This window comes from Acaromyces ingoldii (assembly GCF_003144295.1).
Source record: "Acaromyces ingoldii strain MCA 4198 unplaced genomic scaffold FA10scaffold_2, whole genome shotgun sequence".
Lineage (NCBI taxonomy): Eukaryota > Fungi > Basidiomycota > Exobasidiomycetes > Exobasidiales > Cryptobasidiaceae > Acaromyces > Acaromyces ingoldii.
The window spans coordinates 212,875-231,382 of record NW_020290248.1 but is presented as its reverse complement, the minus strand read 5'-3'; the positions used below and the strand labels follow the sequence as shown (position 1 = coordinate 231,382).

General features: G+C 60.9%; 8 protein-coding genes across 8 annotated transcripts; 5 read left to right on the top strand and 3 right to left on the bottom strand.

Moving 5' to 3' along the window:
- The first annotated feature begins 11 nt into the window (after window positions 1-11).
- FA10DRAFT_61134 (hypothetical protein) lies at window positions 12-804 on the top strand. Its single transcript, XM_025525606.1, has one exon. The coding sequence runs from the start codon at window positions 196-198 to the stop codon at window positions 670-672; it is 477 nt and encodes a 158-aa protein (XP_025378366.1). The 5' UTR covers window positions 12-195; the 3' UTR covers window positions 673-804.
- Window positions 632-3,568, top strand: FA10DRAFT_265041 (hypothetical protein). The gene is made up of 4 exons (XM_025520896.1): window positions 632-883; window positions 946-1,376; window positions 1,450-3,244; window positions 3,310-3,568. Exons 2-4 carry the CDS (start codon window positions 998-1,000, stop codon window positions 3,446-3,448), a joined length of 2,313 nt encoding a protein of 770 aa, XP_025378365.1. The 5' UTR covers window positions 632-883; window positions 946-997; the 3' UTR covers window positions 3,449-3,568.
- Window positions 3,569-3,976: 408 nt separating this feature from the next.
- On the top strand, window positions 3,977-5,912 carry FA10DRAFT_238603 (MFS general substrate transporter). Its single transcript, XM_025519144.1, has 2 exons — window positions 3,977-5,472; window positions 5,560-5,912. The coding sequence occupies exons 1-2, from the start codon at window positions 4,150-4,152 to the stop codon at window positions 5,848-5,850; spliced, it is 1,614 nt and encodes a 537-aa protein (XP_025378364.1). The 5' UTR covers window positions 3,977-4,149; the 3' UTR covers window positions 5,851-5,912.
- A 248-nt stretch (window positions 5,913-6,160) lies between these two features.
- Window positions 6,161-7,778, top strand: FA10DRAFT_265039 (CRAL/TRIO domain-containing protein). The gene is made up of 3 exons (XM_025520895.1): window positions 6,161-6,557; window positions 6,630-6,899; window positions 6,976-7,778. Exons 1-3 carry the CDS (start codon window positions 6,310-6,312, stop codon window positions 7,526-7,528), a joined length of 1,071 nt encoding a protein of 356 aa, XP_025378363.1. The 5' UTR covers window positions 6,161-6,309; the 3' UTR covers window positions 7,529-7,778.
- A 136-nt stretch (window positions 7,779-7,914) lies between these two features.
- Window positions 7,915-11,277, bottom strand: FA10DRAFT_215018 (hypothetical protein; the record flags this gene model as incomplete). Its single annotated transcript, XM_025518482.1, has 3 exons — window positions 7,915-8,244; window positions 8,356-10,552; window positions 10,769-11,277. Coding segments are annotated over 3 exons (3,036 nt in total), but the record flags the coding sequence as incomplete, so codon positions are not given.
- A 1,594-nt stretch (window positions 11,278-12,871) lies between these two features.
- Window positions 12,872-13,616, bottom strand: FA10DRAFT_61072 (hypothetical protein). The gene has a single exon (XM_025525605.1). It carries the CDS (start codon window positions 13,439-13,441, stop codon window positions 12,926-12,928), a length of 516 nt encoding a protein of 171 aa, XP_025378361.1. The 5' UTR covers window positions 13,442-13,616; the 3' UTR covers window positions 12,872-12,925.
- Window positions 13,617-13,699: 83 nt separating this feature from the next.
- Window positions 13,700-16,081, top strand: FA10DRAFT_258595 (hypothetical protein; the record flags this gene model as incomplete). The annotated part of the gene is made up of 5 exons (XM_025519913.1): window positions 13,700-13,737; window positions 13,796-13,977; window positions 14,039-14,301; window positions 14,359-15,383; window positions 15,448-16,081. The coding sequence occupies 5 exons, from the start codon at window positions 13,700-13,702 to the stop codon at window positions 16,079-16,081; spliced, it is 2,142 nt and encodes a 713-aa protein (XP_025378360.1).
- Window positions 16,082-16,542: 461 nt separating this feature from the next.
- Window positions 16,543-18,456, bottom strand: FA10DRAFT_220739 (UPF0061-domain-containing protein; the record flags this gene model as incomplete). The annotated part of the gene is made up of 1 exon (XM_025518547.1): window positions 16,543-18,456. A coding segment is annotated over one exon (1,914 nt), but the record flags the coding sequence as incomplete, so codon positions are not given.
- Between the last annotated feature and the right edge of the window lie 52 nt (window positions 18,457-18,508).

Below are 18,508 nucleotides of genomic sequence, written 5' to 3'. Positions count from 1 at the left end.
AAAGCCTCGAAAGAGCATGATATAGTAATCCTACCGGTCTGTCAAATGCCGCTCACGTCATCGTTAGAGAAGCAGCAGAGGGAACAAGTCATCCTGGGACCTTTTCGCCCCCAGCGGCCCGCCCGGAGACCGCGGTCTTCCCGGCGTGAGACATGTCTGTCTAGAGACATGTCCGAGGACCTTTGAAGGAAAGCCATGCCGGCGAGGATGCGGAGATTCAAGAGTGAGCTGGAGAGAAAAAGAGCTCATCTCCTGCCACTACTGCTTGGGCTCGCTCGCAGTACGGAAAAAAAGCCGCTCTTTGCTGTGCGCCAAGAAGGGAGGGAGAGCCATTTATTGACAGCTCCGTGCCGCGCGCCGCGCTGGCGGAGATGCGCCTGCCAAAACTTGCGCGCCCAACCTCCCGTGCATTGCGCGCATTTTGCCGCTCTCAACATGCATATATATGGATCTGTATGTAGAGCGGCCCGGCCGTTCTGTGCATTTGTGCCTTTGAGTGACGAGGGTCTACCGGCTGTTCGTTCGGGGCGGCGCACCTGCAAATGCTTGGCCGCCTGTAGCAGCTCAGCGGGTTTTTCATTATTTGTTGTTATTACGTTGTTCGACTGCTACTCAGCATCAAATGCAGCATTCATAGCACGCGCTGACGGACCTGCGGCGCCGCCGCCCTGAACACCGCTTGTCTCCCTTTCCCATCGCGCGAGACAACAATGCTCACCCTGCAACTGCCCTGGCCCACGACCGGGCCTCAGGAGGGTCAGTACGTACTCTCTTTTCCCGAGCCGCTTGACAACTGCGCACTGCCCCCCATCGCACTTTTGGCCTCCGACGCCGGTCCGCAACCGGTGCAGCGGTGAGGTATATAATGAGCGTTTTTCTGGAGGTGAGCCATTTTGCCTCCTCTTTCCTCATCTTCATCTGGGACCGTCAGCTCATCGCTCGCAGCCCCCTTATCTCTCCCCCTAAACATAGGCAACACAGGTCCTGAGAAATTCCCATGAGGGCCACTCATCTCTTCCTCGTCGGTCTTTCGACGCTCATCTTCGCCGTCCATGCCGCTGTGCGCGAGTACGACTTGACCTTCGGCACCGACTGGCTCGCACCCGACGGGTATTGGCGCAAGGTCTACACCATCAATGGCCAGTCACCCGGTCCGGCACTGGAGTGCGACGAGGGCGACACGCTCCGCATCCATGTCCACAACCACCTGCCCTTTTCGGCCACGATCCACTTCCACGGCCTCGAGCACAAGGCACGTCCGTGGATGGACGGCGTGCCGGGCGTGACGCAGCACCCCATCCTGCCCCAGGATAACTTCACGTACGAGTTTAAAGTCATCGATTACGGCGCCTACTGGTACCACACCCACGTCGGCGGTGAGTGAGAATTCACCTTCGTCCGCCCGATTTTGCTTACTGACCGAGGACCGAGAATTACGTTGAAATACAGACACTTTTGAAGACGGCATTCGGGGACCCATCTTCATTCGGCCCCGTGACAGCCGGCCGAGACCATGGAGGCTCATCAGTGGCGACATCAACGAGCAGCGGTCGATGGAGGAGGCCTTCCGGAAGCCCTACCACGCGCTCCTCTTCACCTGGCGCCACGAGGATATGAACAACGTGCTGATCCGCGAGCAAAAGACCGGCACCAATCCAGTGTGCATCGACAGCGTACTCCTCAATGGCCAGGGCCGCGTCATTTGCCCCTCGCAAACGGTGATCGCAAACGAGGCGGGAGATCAGCAAGCAATGGGCGACGTCGACGTCAAAGGGTGCATGGCCAGACCAACGTACGCATTTGTCAACAAGAGCAGCGACCTCAACCCCGTCACTTGCTCCAACACCACGTCGTCCTACCCCGTCATTACCGCATCGCGACACGCTAGCTCCGATGGCGGCTGGGCAGCCATCAATCTCGTAAATGCCGGTGGGCTGGCCTCGCACACCTTTTCGATCGATGGCCACGATCTCTACGTGGTCGCTGCCGACGGTGAATTTGTCGTCCCACAGCAGGTCCAGGCCGTCGATCTCATCGTCGGCACGCGCTACACCGTACTTGTCCGTCTGGACCAGCCCGTTGGCAACTACACGATTCGCCTTCCCCTCTTCCGCTTTGCGCCCCAGCTCATTTCCGGATTCGCCGTCTTTAACGTCGACCGTTCGCGGCCCGGCCAGGCCATTCAAGGCCTAAGTCAACAGATCTCGCTCGGCAGCGTAAAAGCGCAAGGCCTTCCCATTCTTCCCCCGGCCAACGGCCTCTTGGCGAGCGTCGGTATTGAAGACCCGCTTGGGTCCAACTTCCAGTCGAGGCCCAGCACAAATGAGAGTGAACCTCTCCTCGCCCTTCTGGGCTCCGTAAAAGCAACATCGGTGACCAACGGTGTCGAAGTCGACACCTTGTCCGACTTCCCAGCTGGCCAGCCAGGCTACCCGCCTGTCAACACGGCCTGCCTGCGTATCAACAGCACCGTCTGCCAGCCACGCATGCTGCCGAGCCTAGAGCCGCTGCTTTCCAAGGGACAGAACCTGACCGACGCCGTCGATGCTCCTCTCCAGGTGCGACCTGCCGAATGGCTCAATGGCTGGGACAAGCGCAAGGATCAGCAAGGCCAGATCACCAATGTGCTCCCCACACCGCAGAATCTCTCGCGCGTCTGGGTCCGGTACAACGGTACCAAGCTCTCCGGCGCAAGGACGCAGAACGACTCGGGGTTGGCGCCATTCCCTGCCAAGCCTGTGCCCCAGGGTGCAGCCGACTACACGATCCGTGTCACCGTCGCCTTGGCAAATGTGCTCACCTGGGTTGTCTCGCCACGGGCCAAGCCGTTCCAGTCGCTTCGCTTCCTTCAGCAGCCACTGCTGTTCCGCAACCCAAACAGCTTCAGCATCAACGAGTACGAGGGCACGGTCATTGACCTGCGCAACGGCAGCATCGTAGACATCATCTTTGAGCAGGCATTCACCAAGATTGAGCCCGAGGGCCCACCGCCGCACCCGCTCCACAAGCACCAGTCTAAAGTCTGGGTCCTGGGCCAGTCTGGGCCAGGGACCAACGGCAATGCGACTCGATTTCCCTTCAACAGCGTGGCCGAGGCGAATCGACGCAATGCGACGCTGCTCAACATGCGGAACCCTCCGTCGCGCGATGGATGGCAGATTCCCTCTGCTGGCTGGGCCGTCGTGCGTTTCGAGGTTGCCTACCCCTCGGCCACGCTGATGCACTGTCATATCGGCCATCATCTGTGGGTGCTGCAAGCCCCTTCCTTGACCTTATAGAAAAAGCTGAAATATTGACAAATATTCGCAGAGCAATGGGAATGGCCCTCGTCTTCCGCGAGGCACCCGAGCTCTTTGGAAGGCTCCAAGTCCCGTCGTCGATACGCGACGCTACCCATGTCCCCGGCACACAGATCGACATGCCCTACATTGGCCTTTCTGAAGTTTAATCCCTACGACTCTTTCCTCCTCCATCACTACTCGCTCATCAGACGATGTCTCTCCGTAGCCCAATCTTCTCTAGACAAACCCATGTGTAGATGACCTTTGTGTACCACCGCTCCCCAAGCAATATCGAGCTCTCTGCGCTCACTACACGCGCGGACGGAAGGCACCCGCCCGCGCGTCCGACCAAATGATGGCCCTGTCTCTTGCATTAGTCTTAAGATGGCGACAGTCTGAACACTACTAATGTACAGTACCACAAACCCGCTTATCGACGAGGAGGGAGCTCCACCCCCTTTCGGATTTGTTCGGATCGGACTTTGGACTACTTTATTCGAATGCGTTGCTTCCAGAGGCAGACCGCCGGCAAGAAGCGCGCGTACGTCACAGGGTTATTTCTAAGCTCTGGCATATCGTACGGTACCGTACGGTAAGCTAGCTTGGAGGGAAAAAAAAAAGAAAAGGATGCCGGATGATCTAAGCTCAAGGGCGGGAATTGTGAGATGGAGGAAGGGAAACATACCTAAATAACATACAGTACTACCTACTCCGTTTCGGACCTATGGGCCGAAACCGCTGAGGCTACCGATGGACCTGCGTCTGTGCCACCACTAACTGACTCAGAAGGTCCCACTGGCGAAGAAAGAATAAAAGGGAAAGGGGGCCGCAGAACGGGAGCGAGAAGAGAGGTCAACTAAGGACGACGATGGCGCCCACACCGACGCCCTCTATGCACAGCATCTCGTCCACGGTGGCGCCGAGCCCTGATGAGTCGTCGCCCGTCCCGCCATCGGCTGCCGCAAAGGACGGCGCGAAAGACGAAGAGATCGGCAGCGCGTCTGCGCCCGCCAACGACACCACACCTCACCACCATGCCGACAAAGACCCATGGCTGGTCACATTTGACGGGCCAGGCGACAAGACCGACCCGCGCAACTGGTCCATTGCGTACAAGTCCTTTGCCACCTTTCAGCTCGCCATGCTCGCTTTTGCCGCCAGTCTTGGCTCCAGCATCGTCTCCCCAGCAGAGAAGGCGATTGGCGCCTACGTCCACGTCGGCCAGGAGGTCATGGTCCTCGCCATCTCGCTCTACGTTCTCGGCTTTGCCCTAGGGCCCCTGCTCTGGGGCCCCATCAGCGAGGTGTGGGGCCGCCGGTGGTCCTTGCTCCCACCGATGTTCTGCCTCGGCCTCTTCTCAATCGGCACCGCGACGAGCACGAATGCGCAGGCGGTATTCATCACTCGTTTCTTTGCAGGCGTCTTCGGATCGGCACCCGTTGCCAACGTAGGTGCAAGTATGGGCGACATGTACAACTCGAAGGCAAGGGGCATCGCCATCAGCATCTATGCCATTGCTGTCAGCGCCGGCCCCACCTTAGGCCCTATTATCGGCTCGGCCCTGACAGTCAAAGTCAGCTGGCGGTGGACAGAGTACCTGCAAGCCATCATCACTTTCGCTGCCCTCGCCCTTGCCTTTTTCTGTTTACCCGAGTTATACTCGCCTGTGCTGCTCCAGCGCAAGGCCCAGCGCCTGCGTCGTGAGACCGGCGAAACGCGGTGGCACCACCCGCACGAGGACATCAAGCTCGATGTCAACTCGATTGTTACAAAGCAGCTCTCGCGGCCTCTAATCCTCCTCACAACGGAGCCCATGGTGACACTCATCTGCCTATACGCCTCCTTTGTCTACGGCCTCCTCTACATGACCCTCGAGGTGTTTCCCATCGTCTTTTCCGAGATGCGTCACTGGGGGCCCATCGTCAGCACACTGCCCTTTGCGTCACTCACCATCGGCATCCTCTTTGCCCTGATCATCAACATTGGCAACCAGCCCTTCTACTTTCGTGCCGTCGAGCGCAACAAGGGTCGACCTGTGCCCGAGGCGCGCCTGCCGCCCGTCTTCATTGGCTCGATTCTCTTTACGACGGGCCTCTTCTGGTTCGGCTGGACGGCCGACCCCAAATTCCACTGGCTCATCCCGTGCTTTGCCATTGGCTTCATCGGTGCTGGCTTCACCGTTATTTTCCAGGTGAGTGTCCTTGTCCTGATTACTTGGTCTAGCCAGCGCGAGATGTGGTGAGAGAGGGAAAAGCTGACACGCCGCACCTTCTCACAGCAATGTATCAATTTCCTCGTGGACACGTACGGCCTGTACGCGGCGAGCGCCGTCAGTGCCAACACGTTTCTGCGGAGTATCTTTGGGTGCGGCCTTCCGCTCGCGGCAGGGCCCATGTTTCACAACATGGGCGTGGGGCCCGCCATGAGCGTGCTGGGCGCCGTGGCCGCCGCCGCGATTCCTGTGCCGCTGATCTTTATGAGGTATGGCCGCACGCTCAGGAAGATGAGCCGCTTCGCGCCCGTCCACGAAGACGAGGACGAGGAAAAGGATGCGGCGAACAAGGCATGATAGATATGCGCCTCTGTTCTTTAGATTCCCAGCCTCCTTCCTCTCTCTATTCTTGCAAAAATGGAACATTACATCTTCTGCACAATGAGTCACCGCCCGTCTCGGCATGGTGATCGGACCGATGGCATTCAAGGCATTCATGGGATTCGTCGCGCATGAACCTCGAAAAAAAAAATCCAATAAAAAATCTGCCGGCATTTGAAACGAATGGAGAAGAAGTAAGTGAGCTGAGTGACAAGAAGGAATTCTTTTCCGTTATGTTTTTTTTTGGCCTGAGATGTGCGTGAAGCTCCTTTTATGTCCGTGCGCCCGACGTGCTTCCTCCTCACCGCTCTCGAGCAAGCATCACAGCCACATCTAGTGCTATAAAGACGACTGCGAGCGCTTTGAGCAGGCACCACAAGCAATCGAGGGACCACTGCAAGAGTCTGAACAATCACCACAGACGCAACGAGAGCCATGGCAACAATCACCGCCGAGAACCCGGTGCCGGTCGAGAATGGCCACGCCAATGGGCACGCAGCAAACGCGGACGAGCTCGACAAAAAGGTCGCGCTGCAATCGACGGTGCTCATCGACGGAAAGCACCAGTCTGCCTGGGAAGAGTTCCGCCGCGAGGCGTACGCCACGATTGGCACTGGCACTGGCGCTGGCGCTGGCGAGGAGCGAAAGGAGGACAAGAGGTGGTTCGACGACGTCACGCTCGCGTAAGTTTGACAGCCCCCATCTCGCGCGTTCTGCCACCTTATGTCCTGAACTCACTCGCGGGCCTATTCCAGCCGCTTCTTCCGTGCGAGAAGCTACAACGTGGCGCGGGCCTTGGACCAGCTCCGTGCGACGGACGCCTGGCGCCGCAAGATTAACCTGGACCACCTCTATGAGACGTTTGACGTGTCGCAGTTTGAAACCTCGCGGACCTATTACACGCGCTGGACTGGCCGGCGCGACCTCGACGGCAGGCCGCTTTATGTCTTTCGGATCGCCTCGCTGGACAAGAAACGGCAGAAGGCCATCTTTGCCGAGCCAGAGGAGGAGCGCTACAATCGCATGTGAGCATCGCCCTACCCGCCTTTTGAGCTCCTCCCCCCCCCTTTCTTCATGCTGACCAGTATATGCGAACTACAGCGTCGTCCTGACCGAGTTCCTGAGCCGCTTTCTCACTCGCTTCGTCTCAGACGTCAAGCATGCTTCGCCCGAGTCGAAGCCGTCGGACGCGCCCGCGCCACCCATCACGTCCATCACGACAATCGTCGATCTCGCCTCCGTCTCGCTCATGTCGCTCCTCGCACTGCGCTCCCACCTCCAGCAGTCGATCACGCTGGGATCGGCCCACTACCCCGAGACGCTCGACACCATCGCGGTAGTCAATGCACCCTCGTTTTTCCCCACCGTCTGGTCCTGGGTCCGGCTCTGCTTCGACGAGGGCACCCGCCGCAAGATCCACATCCTCGGACCCGCCGAGTCCGAGGCTGCCAAGAAGGAGCTTCGGACGCTGGTTGCTCCTGCTGATCTGCCGCGCGTCTATGGTGGAGAGATGGAGTGGGTGTTCGACGACGCACCCAACCTGGACGACGAGATCAAGGCCAAGCTCGGCGCGCAGGAGCTGCCTACGGGCCCCCTCGACTGGAACCGCGAGAAGCAGGAGGCCGTCCTCTTGGGCACCGGCCGCGAGACATAGAATAGAAAAATGCTCGGCACCTTTTTCCCCCCGCTTTCCCTGATATAGACTATCGTCCCATGTCAAATACTTTAGATACCATGCGCTGCCCCCTTTTACCGAATGGCTTAATTATCCAGATTGTCCATTGCCGTTGGAAGAGAAAGGACCAGGAAGAGACAAGCTTCAGGACAAGTAACAAGGACTAGGAGAGAAGAGAGGGGGACGAGGGAATGCAACATCTCTAAGATACAAGGACGGGGCCAGAAGGATGGGGAAGAGGAGACGGAGGTACAGCTACATCCTTCAACGGTAATAAATAAACTTCTTCTTTTACGAGTCGAGCCCTTCTTCTTTTGTTATTGGAGCGACTGCTGCTGCTGCTGCTGCTGCGTCCCCGTGGAGCGGAACCACTGATCCCATGCGGCAAAGTCCAGAGGTCCACCGGGCATGCCGTCGATCATGAGAGGATCGACGAGGCTGGGGCCCGAGCCAGCAGCCGCCGACGCGAGCGCGCCGTTGGCGTTGAGCCCGTGCTGTTGCAGCCCAGCGGCCGAGCCAGAGGCAGGGCCATTGCCGCCGCCGAGGTTGGCCGACGGCGTAAAGGCGCCGGTGCCAAAGGTAGACGCGCCCGGACCAGAGAACTGACCCGAGGGCGTGCTGCCATCCGCGGCCGCCGACGATGACGACGACGGGTTGCCGCCAAAGGTGAAGTTGGGCGGGAGCACGGCGATGCTCTGTCCGTCAAAGGTGTAGGCATCCGTCATTGACAGCGGCTGGCCGTCGTTGCCGTAGGCGACCTGGGACAGCGCAGCAAACCAGGAGGCATCGTTGAGCCTCGGGTTCACGTTGCCGCCTTCGAAGAGCGAATTGGCAAGCGTCGAAAACGAGACACGCCTGTCGTCGTTGCCCGCTTCTCCACCCTCACCACTGCCGCCTCCGCCGCCATTGCCACCGCTCAAGGACAGGCGATGGAGGAGCGATGAAGGGACAGCATTGGCAGCAGCGCCCGTCGGGGCCCAGGTGCCGTCCGGCTGCTTCTCCATCTGGCCAGGCTGGAAGGGCACCATTGTCAGGAGCTTCGAGCCACGACGGTCGACTGGTCTGCCCTGGGCGTCTGCCCACACGTTGCCTGCAACGTAGGTCAGATCGCCGTTGGGCATGCTGCCATCGACAGGGGCGCCTGCTCCTCCACTTGCGCTTCCTCGCGTCTCGTCGCGCGGACCGACCTCTGCGCCGCCGCTGCCGCCGCCCGAAGGCTTGGGACCCGAATCGAGGCCACTTCGCGCAATGGGCTGCCAGCCACCTTGGCCGTCCTGCGACGTCCTGACGAGCGTCGGCACTCGGCCAGCCTCGGTCTCCTGCATGATGATGGTGCCTCTCGGCAGGTCGTCGAGCATCAGGTTCGGCTTCGTCGCCACGTACACGCCACCCCCAGGCCTCGAGACGTCGGGCCGGAAGACGAGGCCCCGGACCGTCTCTGCGGTCCGGCGATTGGTGACGCCTGCCGTCGGATTGAGGTTGCCCGAGCTGGGGCTGTTGGAGTAAGCACCCGAGGCGGCCTTGTGGAGCAGTGTAATGACCTCGGCCGTCTTTGCGCGCATCGACAGCTCCTCGTTGCGGTCCTCTTCGCCCTGGCGCTTGAACCTGGTGACGCAGTCCTTGGCCCGCTGCAGCGTCGTGAGTGCCGTCTGCTCACCGCGACGAACCCAGGCGTGGTACTGCACAGTGGCGCAAAAGACGAGGCCGTAGGAGACAAACTGGAGCGTGTCGAGGTAGAAGTCGTTGCCGTCGACCCACTCGATGGCCTCGCGCGAATACCGAATCAGATTCGTCATGCGCTCAATCGTGAGCGAGAACGAGAGATGGGTGGGGCAGTTGTAGGAGATGCGCATAAAGACGCGGAAGAAGAGGTGAAGAAGGCAGGCAAACGAGACGTGGAGGATGCCGGCGGCGTGCGACGACTCGGTGGCGCCCTTGAACTGCAGGTCTTCGGGCAGATGCTCGCGCCAGGCGTCAATGTCGTTGAGGAGGCCGACAATGTCCTGGTCCGTCGTCTTCATCAGGCCCGTGGGGCTGTAGATGGTCTTCATGACGCGGCCAAAGAGGATACTGAGCTTGAGCATCTCGGTGTTGAAGCCAAACGGACGCTCTTTGCCTGGGTCCGATGGAAGGTCGGTGGGGTAGCGGAGGATCTCGTGGGGCGAGGGCAGCCGGACGTCGCAGTCGGTCAGGTCGATGGCCAAGGGGTGACCGAGGGAGATGGACATTGTGCGGTCGGCAGTGACGCAGCAGCCCCAGATGCGGCGCTTCTGCTCGAGGAAAAAGGCGTCGTCGTCGACGTCGTCGCGGCCCGAGGCGTCCCTGTGCAGGCCGAGGTCCTGTGCCATGCGAATGGCGGCGCCAGTCCTGTTCCAGCAGCGGGAGCCGCTCTGGACGGCAGTGGTGCCGTGGAGGTCGCTGTGCAGGCTCATGATCAGGAGCGACTTGACGGTGAGGTTGTTGGAGTCGCTGAGCAGGTCCACGTCGCGAAAGAGGCTGTTGAGCGTCACCTTGATCGCGCCCAGCACCTCCTTTGGCACCTCGCGGCTGAGCGCAGCTACACCACAGATGGCGTACAGCAGCAGTGGCGGCGGCGGCGAGAGATGGAGGAACTCGCTCTTGGTAATGACGGGGAACAAGGGCCCAATCTTTTCAAAGTAGGTGTTGACGAGCTTCTCGGCCACATCGCCGGCGAGGCGGCCACGGATCGAGTCGGGCACCTTGAGCATGGTTGCCGAGGCCATCATGTCGTCGTCGTCGCCGTCCGAGGGGACGGAGCCCTTGGGTGGCTTGTGGAACTTGATGATGCCGTCGCCGGATGCGCCAACCTCAAAGGTCTGGTGGTGCTTGAGATCGTGCTCCTCGATCGCTGCGCCGGGCACAAAGGCCGTCGAGTGGACAATGTATGCGATCGAGGTGGGGCCCAGGACGCGCGTATCGGGCGGTGGTGGCGGACTCGTCGAGGTCCGCTGCCCAGTAGCAGCAGCGGCGGCGGCGCCCTTGCTGCTGCTGGCAGCCGGCGCGGTGCTCCTGGGGCTGACTGCGTTGCTGCCGTTGCTCATTGCGCGCCTTGAGAGGTGCGCCGACGCGCTCGGACCTTCGATGAGTTCAAATGACTGTGGCTGCTGTGGCGGCTGCTGCTGCTGCTGCTGCTGTGGTTGCGCCGCGGGGGGCGTGGGCCTCTGCAGGTGGCGGGGCACTGAAGGCCCCGGTGGCCACTCCTGAGCCGAGCTGATCTTGCCGCTGCCGTGCGGTGGCAGGGAGCCATCGAGATGGGCTCGCTGGCCGGGCATAGGTCCAAATGAAGAAGGCGTGGCAAAGGGCGGCCGAACAGCGGCCGGGTTCGCGCCATAGGGCGCGGCCATGAGCCCTGGAGGAGGCGGTGGTAGTGCCTGGTTAGGGAACACGCCTCCTCGAAACGGCGGACCCATCCTTCCCCCCTGGGCCGCCGCTGCCGCCGCCGCTGCAGCGGCAGCAGCAGCAGCGGCGGCCTCTTCTGCTTCCTTTTCGCGTTTCTTTTTGAACCTCGTCTCGGTGATGGGCAGGAAAAAGGTGCATTCAAAGCCGTACTGGCGGCAGTGGGCGCAGGTGAGGCCGCCGTTGCCGTTCTGCGGATTGCCGATCGGTGTCGATCCGTCATCAATGACATCGCACCGAATCTTTTTCCGACGGCACGAGTCGCAGGCACGCGCAGTCTTGATGCGCTTGGCAGCCTTGCTCGCGGCTGCCGCCGCTGCTGCTGCTGCTGCTGCTGCAGATGCCGACGATGACGATGTCGGTGGAGAAGACGACATAGCTGTGCCTCCGGCCATCTCGTCGGCAGGGCCGTGGGGAGACTCGCTCGCGCCCGATGAGGCCCCGCTCGCCGTCTTTTTGTGCTGTCGATGCGGGCTGCTGTCGATGTCATGCTGGTACTGCGGTGAGTTTCCCTTTCTCTTTTTGGCACTCGCGCCGAGGCCGCCGGCTAGCATCGCCGACGACGACGAGGCAGCCGAAGATGACGAGATGAACTCGTAGCTCGTCGAGGGCGAGCCACCGCTCGGCGCCGGTCCTCCGTGGCTGCTGTTGCTCCCGCCGCTGCCGCTGCTGGGCCCTGTGCTGTGGTTCATTGCGCTGCCCGAGTCGGTCGTGTGCGAGTCGGCCGAAGCGTCCCTCTGGGCGAGCCTGTGGAGTGGATGCTGGAAGAAGCTCTGGACGGCGTCTTTGCTGTTGCTGCTGCTGCTGCTGGCAGTGGCGTGCGATCCCGCGTTTTCGTCGTGTTCGATCAACAACGAGGACGACGACGTCGACGTCGACAGCGGTGGCGCAGCAGCGGTTGTGGTCTGGGGCGATGCAGTCAGAGTGGCCGAGGCGGTCAACGACATGCCCAGGCGAAGCTGTTTTATTGTCTTTTGTTGCTCTTCTTCTTCCTTCCTGCGAACTTCTCGCACGAGAAGGAGGCAGAACAGGGGGGGGGGGGTGTTTCTCCTCGCTCCCTCGTCCTCGTTATCCTCTTCTCCCGTTCAGGGCGCTAGAGACGGAGAGGGGGCACTGGGCGCGGCGCTGTCTGTCCTCTGACTCGGTCGCCCTCTGCTTGATCTCCGCCCCACCGGTTCTCACGATCCGCCCGCGGAAATGATCGGACCAGGAACCCAACAGAGACGGCGAGATAGAAGAGCGAATCCTTGACCTCGCTCCGAACGTGTCGTCGCTGGGAGTGTGAACAGAGGAAAGCCGTTGTTTGAGCTGTGTCGGTCGGCGGAAGCGGAAAAGCCAATAATGAAGGGCAAAGGCAAACGAGGTCCAGGCGCGCGCGCGCTCTCTCTTTCTCTTTCCCAGCTTTATTTGTGTGAAAAAAAAGCTAGCTAAATGCGAGCAAAGTCGAGATCTGGACCGACGATTTGAGGGGTAAGTTGGAGCTGACTGCGACTCGCACTCTTTCTGACAAATACCGGGAGCTGGCTGATGACAGCGCTGCCAAGGATTGGGAGACCGGATCGTCAAAAGGAGATGGGAGAGTGGTGGAGAGGAGGGTGAAAAGAGGTAGGTTCCAGAGCCAGCCAGTCAGTCGTACGTACGGGACAGTAATGTCCGGTGAGCAAAGCAAAAGGGTTGTTGGTAGAAAAAAATCGGATTTGTGCGGTGTTAATTTAGTTTTCCTCTGCCCTTTTTCGCCCTCTTCTTCTTCTTCATTAATTATGTGTCTTGTAATTTGCGTCTCTGTGCATGCGCGAAGCTGGGAGGCCTCTGCTTGTTTCGGATTTCGTTCGCTTCTTTCCGTACATGCTAGTCCGGGGCAAAGGAAGACAGCGTTTTGACAGGCCTGCAAGCCACAAAAAAAAGGAGGGGGGCTAGTACGCTGGTGCAGAGAAATTGCGACGACGCTGCATTCCAGTCCTAGTGTGCTAGTCTCCGTCGATGGTCCACGGATGGACAAGGCCGATGTATTAAGAGAGCAACGCGATCCGCGGCTAGTGCCCTGGACCCAAACAGGCTTGTCAGGCATTGTGGCTGGTTTCGCCGTGCTAGCAAGAAAGTTTGAGCAAGAAGCGAAGGAGAGACAGGGAGGGACGTGGTGGACATCGTGCTTCTTTCATCAAGGGCTGCACAGGCGCACCGAGCCCGCCTGGCGGCTCTGCGGCAGCACTGGACAGAACATGCGGATGCAGGGATCGATCTCCAACGACTCAGCCCAGCCACCGCCGGTAGTTGCGACGTCAGAGACTGAGAGAGAAAGGACAGAAATAGACACGTATGCTTCACAGCCTCATTCACATGCCACAAGCTGGTAGTAGCAGCAGTGTTGTCGTCCACCTCGTCGACATGCATGCATGCATATACGGTGTTTTCATACCGCAGAGTGGCAATCGTGGCGCAAGGAGAATCGTCGGGAGATCGCGACAGGAGGCTCATCAGCGAGTCGACTTTTGGGCATAGCAGCAGAACATCCGAGGCTCCGAACAGGGGAGCCTGTCGATGTCGATGCAGCTCCCTGTCGGATTCGGCACCTCGGCACAATTGTGGCTTGCCCTGCTTCGGTCTAACCTCTCCACCTTCGGGATTCTCAAAATGACAGAAGACTGTGACTGATTTAGATACTTACGTAAGCACCTCCATTTTGGCCTGTTGAAGCTTGCGTCTTGCTCATTCTTCTCAAAACCCAGCATCGACATGGCATCGTCATCATCGTCGACGAGGGCGCTAAAGCTGTGAGTGAACTCTACCTATGAGTCGAGGTTTGATTGATGGCTGAGACTTGGAGCGAAGCCTCACGATTGGACCACCATGTGGGCGGATACAAGAGCTGGTTGCAAAGGTGTCGGCCATCAATGCAAAGCACGGGCCCTTTGATGCGCTCTTCGTTCTGGGCGACTTCTTCAAGCCCTGGTCTGGCGGAGACGAGGATCTCTCAGAGGACGAACGCTTGCTGCTGGCTGGAGACATTAGGTGTGAGTGGAGTTAAAGAGAGCTGGAGCAGTAGTGCCAAGCTTACCCTGCACGCGTTTGCAGTGCCCACCACGACCTACATTCTCCATCCGCCATCGAAGCTGCACCCCTCGGTCGAGGCGCTCTTTGCGAAAGAGACGACAGGTTCTTCGTCATCATCCAATGGCGATGAGCCTCACAGACTCTGCGAACGGCTCTATTCTCTTGGCAAGGGCGACGTGTGCCTTGTGAAGCCGGACCCCGATCACGTGGGACTGCGAGTCGCAGCAGCAGGCGGACGGTGGAATGCAAGTCGATGGGCATCTAGCGAAGATGCCCAGTCGCAGGTGAGAACGATGTAGGTGAAGAAGCAGTAAGATCGAGCCTGACATCACTTCCCAAAGCCATTGGACAATACCTGCATGACGTCGTCCTCTGTCGGTAGGCTGCTGGCCCACCCCTCGTTCAAAGAGGCGTCGACGAGCGCCTCGACGCTCGACGAAGAGCCGACGTCTCTCGCCCAGGCGCGGGCCCAGGCGGCTGCTCGTGCGTCTCTGCTACAGGCACGGGCCGAGGAGGAGGAGGCCATGGCCAGCCGTCCGCCCATCGACCTGCTGCTGACCAATGCCTGGCCGAGTGGCATCACGCTTCTCTCCAATGCCGAAAAGTTGCCCCACGCAACATCGAGGATGTGGGGTGCGCCTCCGTGTGCCACGCTCGCCAGAGCTGGGCAGCCAAGATACCACTTTGCCCTGGCACCTGGCTCGACGGGCGAGCCTGGCGACGAATCGCTCGCCACTGGAATTGTCGGTCTCGACGGCACAGAGCAGGGCAAGGAGCTCCGGGCGACGGGCTCCTTCTGGGAACGAGAGCCTTACAAGAACATCAGGCCGCCTCATCCGTACAATTATGCTACACGATTCGTCTCCCTGGCCCGTTTCGCCAATGCCAAAAAGGCCCGATGGTTCATGGCGCTTAACGTCGTGCCGGCCTCGGCCGTCGCTGCATCGGAAGCCAGCAAGACAGCGCCTAAGATTGCCAATGCGACGGCGAGCCCCTTTAGCCAGACATCATCAGCGTCTCTGACAAGCTCAAAGCCAAACAAGCGGCGCCAACCGCCCACAGATGGCCCAGGCATCCATATGGAGTCTGGTCCCAACTTCCGCTGGTCTGGAGGCGCAGGCGGCGGGAAGCGCGCCCGCTCGGGCCTGCCCTCCAAGCCCGACGTCGATATGCCGCCGCGGAAAAAGGCGCTTGTGATCCCTGTCGGGCCCGAGGATTGCTGGTTCTGTCTGGGCAACCCACAGTGCGCAAAACACCTCATCGTCGCCGTCGGAAGTGCCTGCTACGTCGCCATGCCAAAGGGCCAGCTGCCGCCCACGAGCGACCCGCTGAGCCCTGTGCCTGGAGGCGGACACGTACTGATCATGTGGGTGCATTGCCCATTCAGACGTCGCAATATCACAAGTACTGATTCTTCCCTATTAACACAGCCCGATCAACCACTTTCCTTCTTTGCTGGGTGCCGCGCCGGAGCTATCGCTGCCCGTGCAAAAGGAGGCCGACGCCTGGCGCTCGGCCCTGACCGCGTGCTACGCCTCGTTTGGCGCGCTGCCCATTGCCTGGGAGGTCTGCCGCACCTCGGGCACGCGCGCGGGTCACATGCAGACGCAGGTCGTGCCCGTACCCGAGCACCTGTGTGGGCCTAAGCTCGAGGCCGTCTTTCGCCAGGCGGCGCAGGAGAACGGGTACGAGTTTGTGGAGGATGCAGACGAAGTCCGTGCGTTGCTTGCCATCAGCGAGAGCCAGAGTGACGAGGAGAGAAGGGACCGCGGCGACTACTTTCGGCTGGACCTTCCTGCGACAACAAAGAAGGGAGCAGCAGCAGCAGCAGCAGCAGCAGCAGCAGAGGGAAAGACGTGGATAATGCTGCTGCAGGGAAAGAGGTTCACGCTGCAATTTGCCAGAGAGACGCTGGCAAAGTACCTCAATGTGCCGGATCGCATCGACTGGCGGCAGTGTGCGCGCACAGACGCAATCGAGCGGGCAGAGGCAAAGGCGTTCAAGGCCGCTTTCGACGAGTACGCAGAGGGCATCGGCGAAGACGACAAAGAAGAGGAGGAATGAGACTGAGATGCAATTACATGAGGATTTTAAGAAGAGCACGATGGCATGTTGCCCGTCAAAGGTGTCCCGATGGAGCAGAGTCGCTGTTGTGCCAGATTGATCAGCGAAAAGAGATGAGAAAGCAATCACACTGCCTGACTCACCTTTTCCTCGTCGTTGCTCGGCTCTTTGAATGGATCGACGCAGTACGCCAGCACCCTCTCGAGGAAGTCGGTGTCGTCCTTTGTCTCGAGGCGCTGCACAACCTCGTCCGTGACCCAGTTCCTCAACACAAACGCCGGGTTCCTCTGGCGGAGCTCGTCGAGCGAGAGCCTGTTGTCGCCCAGCGCCTGCAGCCTCGCGGCGTACGTGGCCAAGAAGCGCGCTGCGCCCTCGCGCTTCGTCTCGCGCAGGTACTCGGGCACTTTGTCCCAGCTGATCCACTGCTCCGCAAACGTGCCGGCGTCCTGGCCAGTAGGCTCTGCGGCAAAGGCGCAGAGGCGGCGGAGCGTCGTCGAAAAGTCGCACTCTTCGAGCACGGCAAGGAGCGGGTCGATGAGCTCCTCGCGGTCGTCGCGCTGCTGCTGCTGCTCCGAGGACGGCAGCGCGTCGAGGCCGAGGCGGTGCAGCCAGGCGTGCTTCCACGCCTCGAGCGTTGTGGCCATGTACGTCGTCTTGAGTTCCTCGCGCAGTTCCTGGCCCTTGGCACCCCACGCGGCAATCTGCTCGCCCGTCGCACGCACCAGCACGCCAGGCGCGGGCGCGTGACCGTGCTCGCGCTCATAGCCCACAAGCGGGGCGACGGCGTCGAGGAGCTTCTCGAGCGCATACAGGCCCATCGTGGGCTGCATCTTGTACGTGTAGCGGCCCTCGCCGTCGCTTTTGTTGCAGATCTGGCTCTGGTCAAACAGGTCCATCATCGCATACGGCCCAAAGTCAATGGTGATACCCAGGAGCGAGATGTTGTCGGTGTTCATGACGCCGTGCATGAAGCCGAGCGCCTGCCACTTTGCAATCATTGCGGCATTGCGACGCGCGCACTCGAGGACGAGGTTGCCGACAAAGGATGCCTTGCCCTCTTCGGAGGAGGAGGACAGCGGCCAGCCGTAGCCCTGGCGGGCGACAAACTCGGCGAGGAGGCGCGCGCTCTCCCACTCCTTGCGCTCGGCGTGGTGCTCAAAGGAGCCGATGCGGGTCCAGATGGGCGCCAGGCGCGTGCAGACGGCCGCGGCATTGCGGCGCTCGCGCACCACGGGCAGGTCCGGCAGCGACGTGACGGCGAGGGCGCGCGAGGTGGGGATGCCGAGCGCAGCCAGGTGCTCGCTGGCCAGGAACTCGCGCACGGAGCTGCCGAGGGTGGCGAGCCCGTCTGCGAAGCGCGAGTACGGCGTCCGGCCAGCACCCTTGAGCTGCACCTCCCAGCGATGGCCCGTTGTCGTATCGAGAGCCTCCATGAGCGAGACGGCGCGCCCATCGCCGAGCTGGCCGGCCCAGACGCCAAATTGGTGGCCCGAGTAGGCGTTGGCCCACGGTGCATAGCCCTGCCAGACGCCGTCCTCCTCGGCGCGCTTGGAGAGCTCCGCCATCCTGCGATCGTAGCGCTCCACGGCGGGCTCCTGGTGGTCCTGGCCAAGACGGACGATGCGCTGGTGCTTGGCCTCGGCCACGCCCAGCTCGGCGCCCTCGTCGACGTGTGCAAGGTTCGCAGGGGCAGGGAGCCGCGCGCCGATGAGACGCCCACTGAGATAGTCGCTCAGCTCATACCGTGCCCGTTCCGCCGCTGTCTCTGGCGCCTTGGCCATAGGGCCCGACGAGTAGCACGAGGGTCCATCCTGCCCGTTGTGCGCCTTGATCCATGCCGATGCATCGCCGGTATCAAGCGCAGGCAGGCAGTCGTCGATGCAGGCCGTCGAGAGAGCGAGGAGGCGCGCCGAGGGGTATGTTTGTGTCTTTCTCCCTTTCGGCAGGAAGCCTTGCAATCCGTCATTTTCGTTGTCGGTGCTCTTTGATTGGACGTCGTCGGGATGGATCTCGAGGGGCCGCATGAGGCGCTCGACGCGCTCCATGCCCTCCCTAGCCCGCTTCATCGCCCGCTCCTGCCTCTCCTCGGCCGTCATCTCCTCCTCGGCCTTGCCTTCCTCAGAATCGAGCTGCTTCTCGCGCTCCTCCTCCTCCTTCTGTTGCTCCGCATCGGGCTTGAGATCGTATGGAAACTCGAGCGTGAGCGGCGAGACGTAGGTGAAGTGCGCGCCCTCACCCACGCCCCGCGAGCGCCGGAGCAGCGACGGCGACGAGGCGGGCACCGACAGCAGCGCAGCCGGGTGCGGCGTCAGCGGGTCGGCGAGGAGCGAGGCCGTGAGGCGGTTGCGTGGCGCGACGAGGGGTAGCGCCAGGATCGAGCGCTTGGAGGTCCCTTCATGCTGCTGCTGCTGCCCTCCCACACCGTTG

Coding starts and splice junctions, on each gene's coding strand:
- FA10DRAFT_238603 (XM_025519144.1), top strand. CDS start 4,150: ATGGCGCCCACACCGACGCCCTCTATGCACAGCATCTCGTCCACGGTG. Junction 5,473..5,559: donor GCTTCACCGTTATTTTCCAG/GTGAGTGTCCTT, acceptor ACCTTCTCACAG/CAATGTATCAATTTCCTCGT.
- FA10DRAFT_265039 (XM_025520895.1), top strand. CDS start 6,310: ATGGCAACAATCACCGCCGAGAACCCGGTGCCGGTCGAGAATGGCCAC. Junction 6,558..6,629: donor TTCGACGACGTCACGCTCGC/GTAAGTTTGACA, acceptor GGCCTATTCCAG/CCGCTTCTTCCGTGCGAGAA. Junction 6,900..6,975: donor GAGGAGCGCTACAATCGCAT/GTGAGCATCGCC, acceptor TGCGAACTACAG/CGTCGTCCTGACCGAGTTCC.
- FA10DRAFT_61072 (XM_025525605.1), bottom strand. CDS start 13,441: ATGAGCCTCCTGTCGCGATCTCCCGACGATTCTCCTTGCGCCACGATT.
- FA10DRAFT_61134 (XM_025525606.1), top strand. CDS start 196: ATGCCGGCGAGGATGCGGAGATTCAAGAGTGAGCTGGAGAGAAAAAGA.
- FA10DRAFT_265041 (XM_025520896.1), top strand. CDS start 998: ATGAGGGCCACTCATCTCTTCCTCGTCGGTCTTTCGACGCTCATCTTC. Junction 1,377..1,449: donor GTACCACACCCACGTCGGCG/GTGAGTGAGAAT, acceptor GTTGAAATACAG/ACACTTTTGAAGACGGCATT. Junction 3,245..3,309: donor TGTCATATCGGCCATCATCT/GTGGGTGCTGCA, acceptor AAATATTCGCAG/AGCAATGGGAATGGCCCTCG.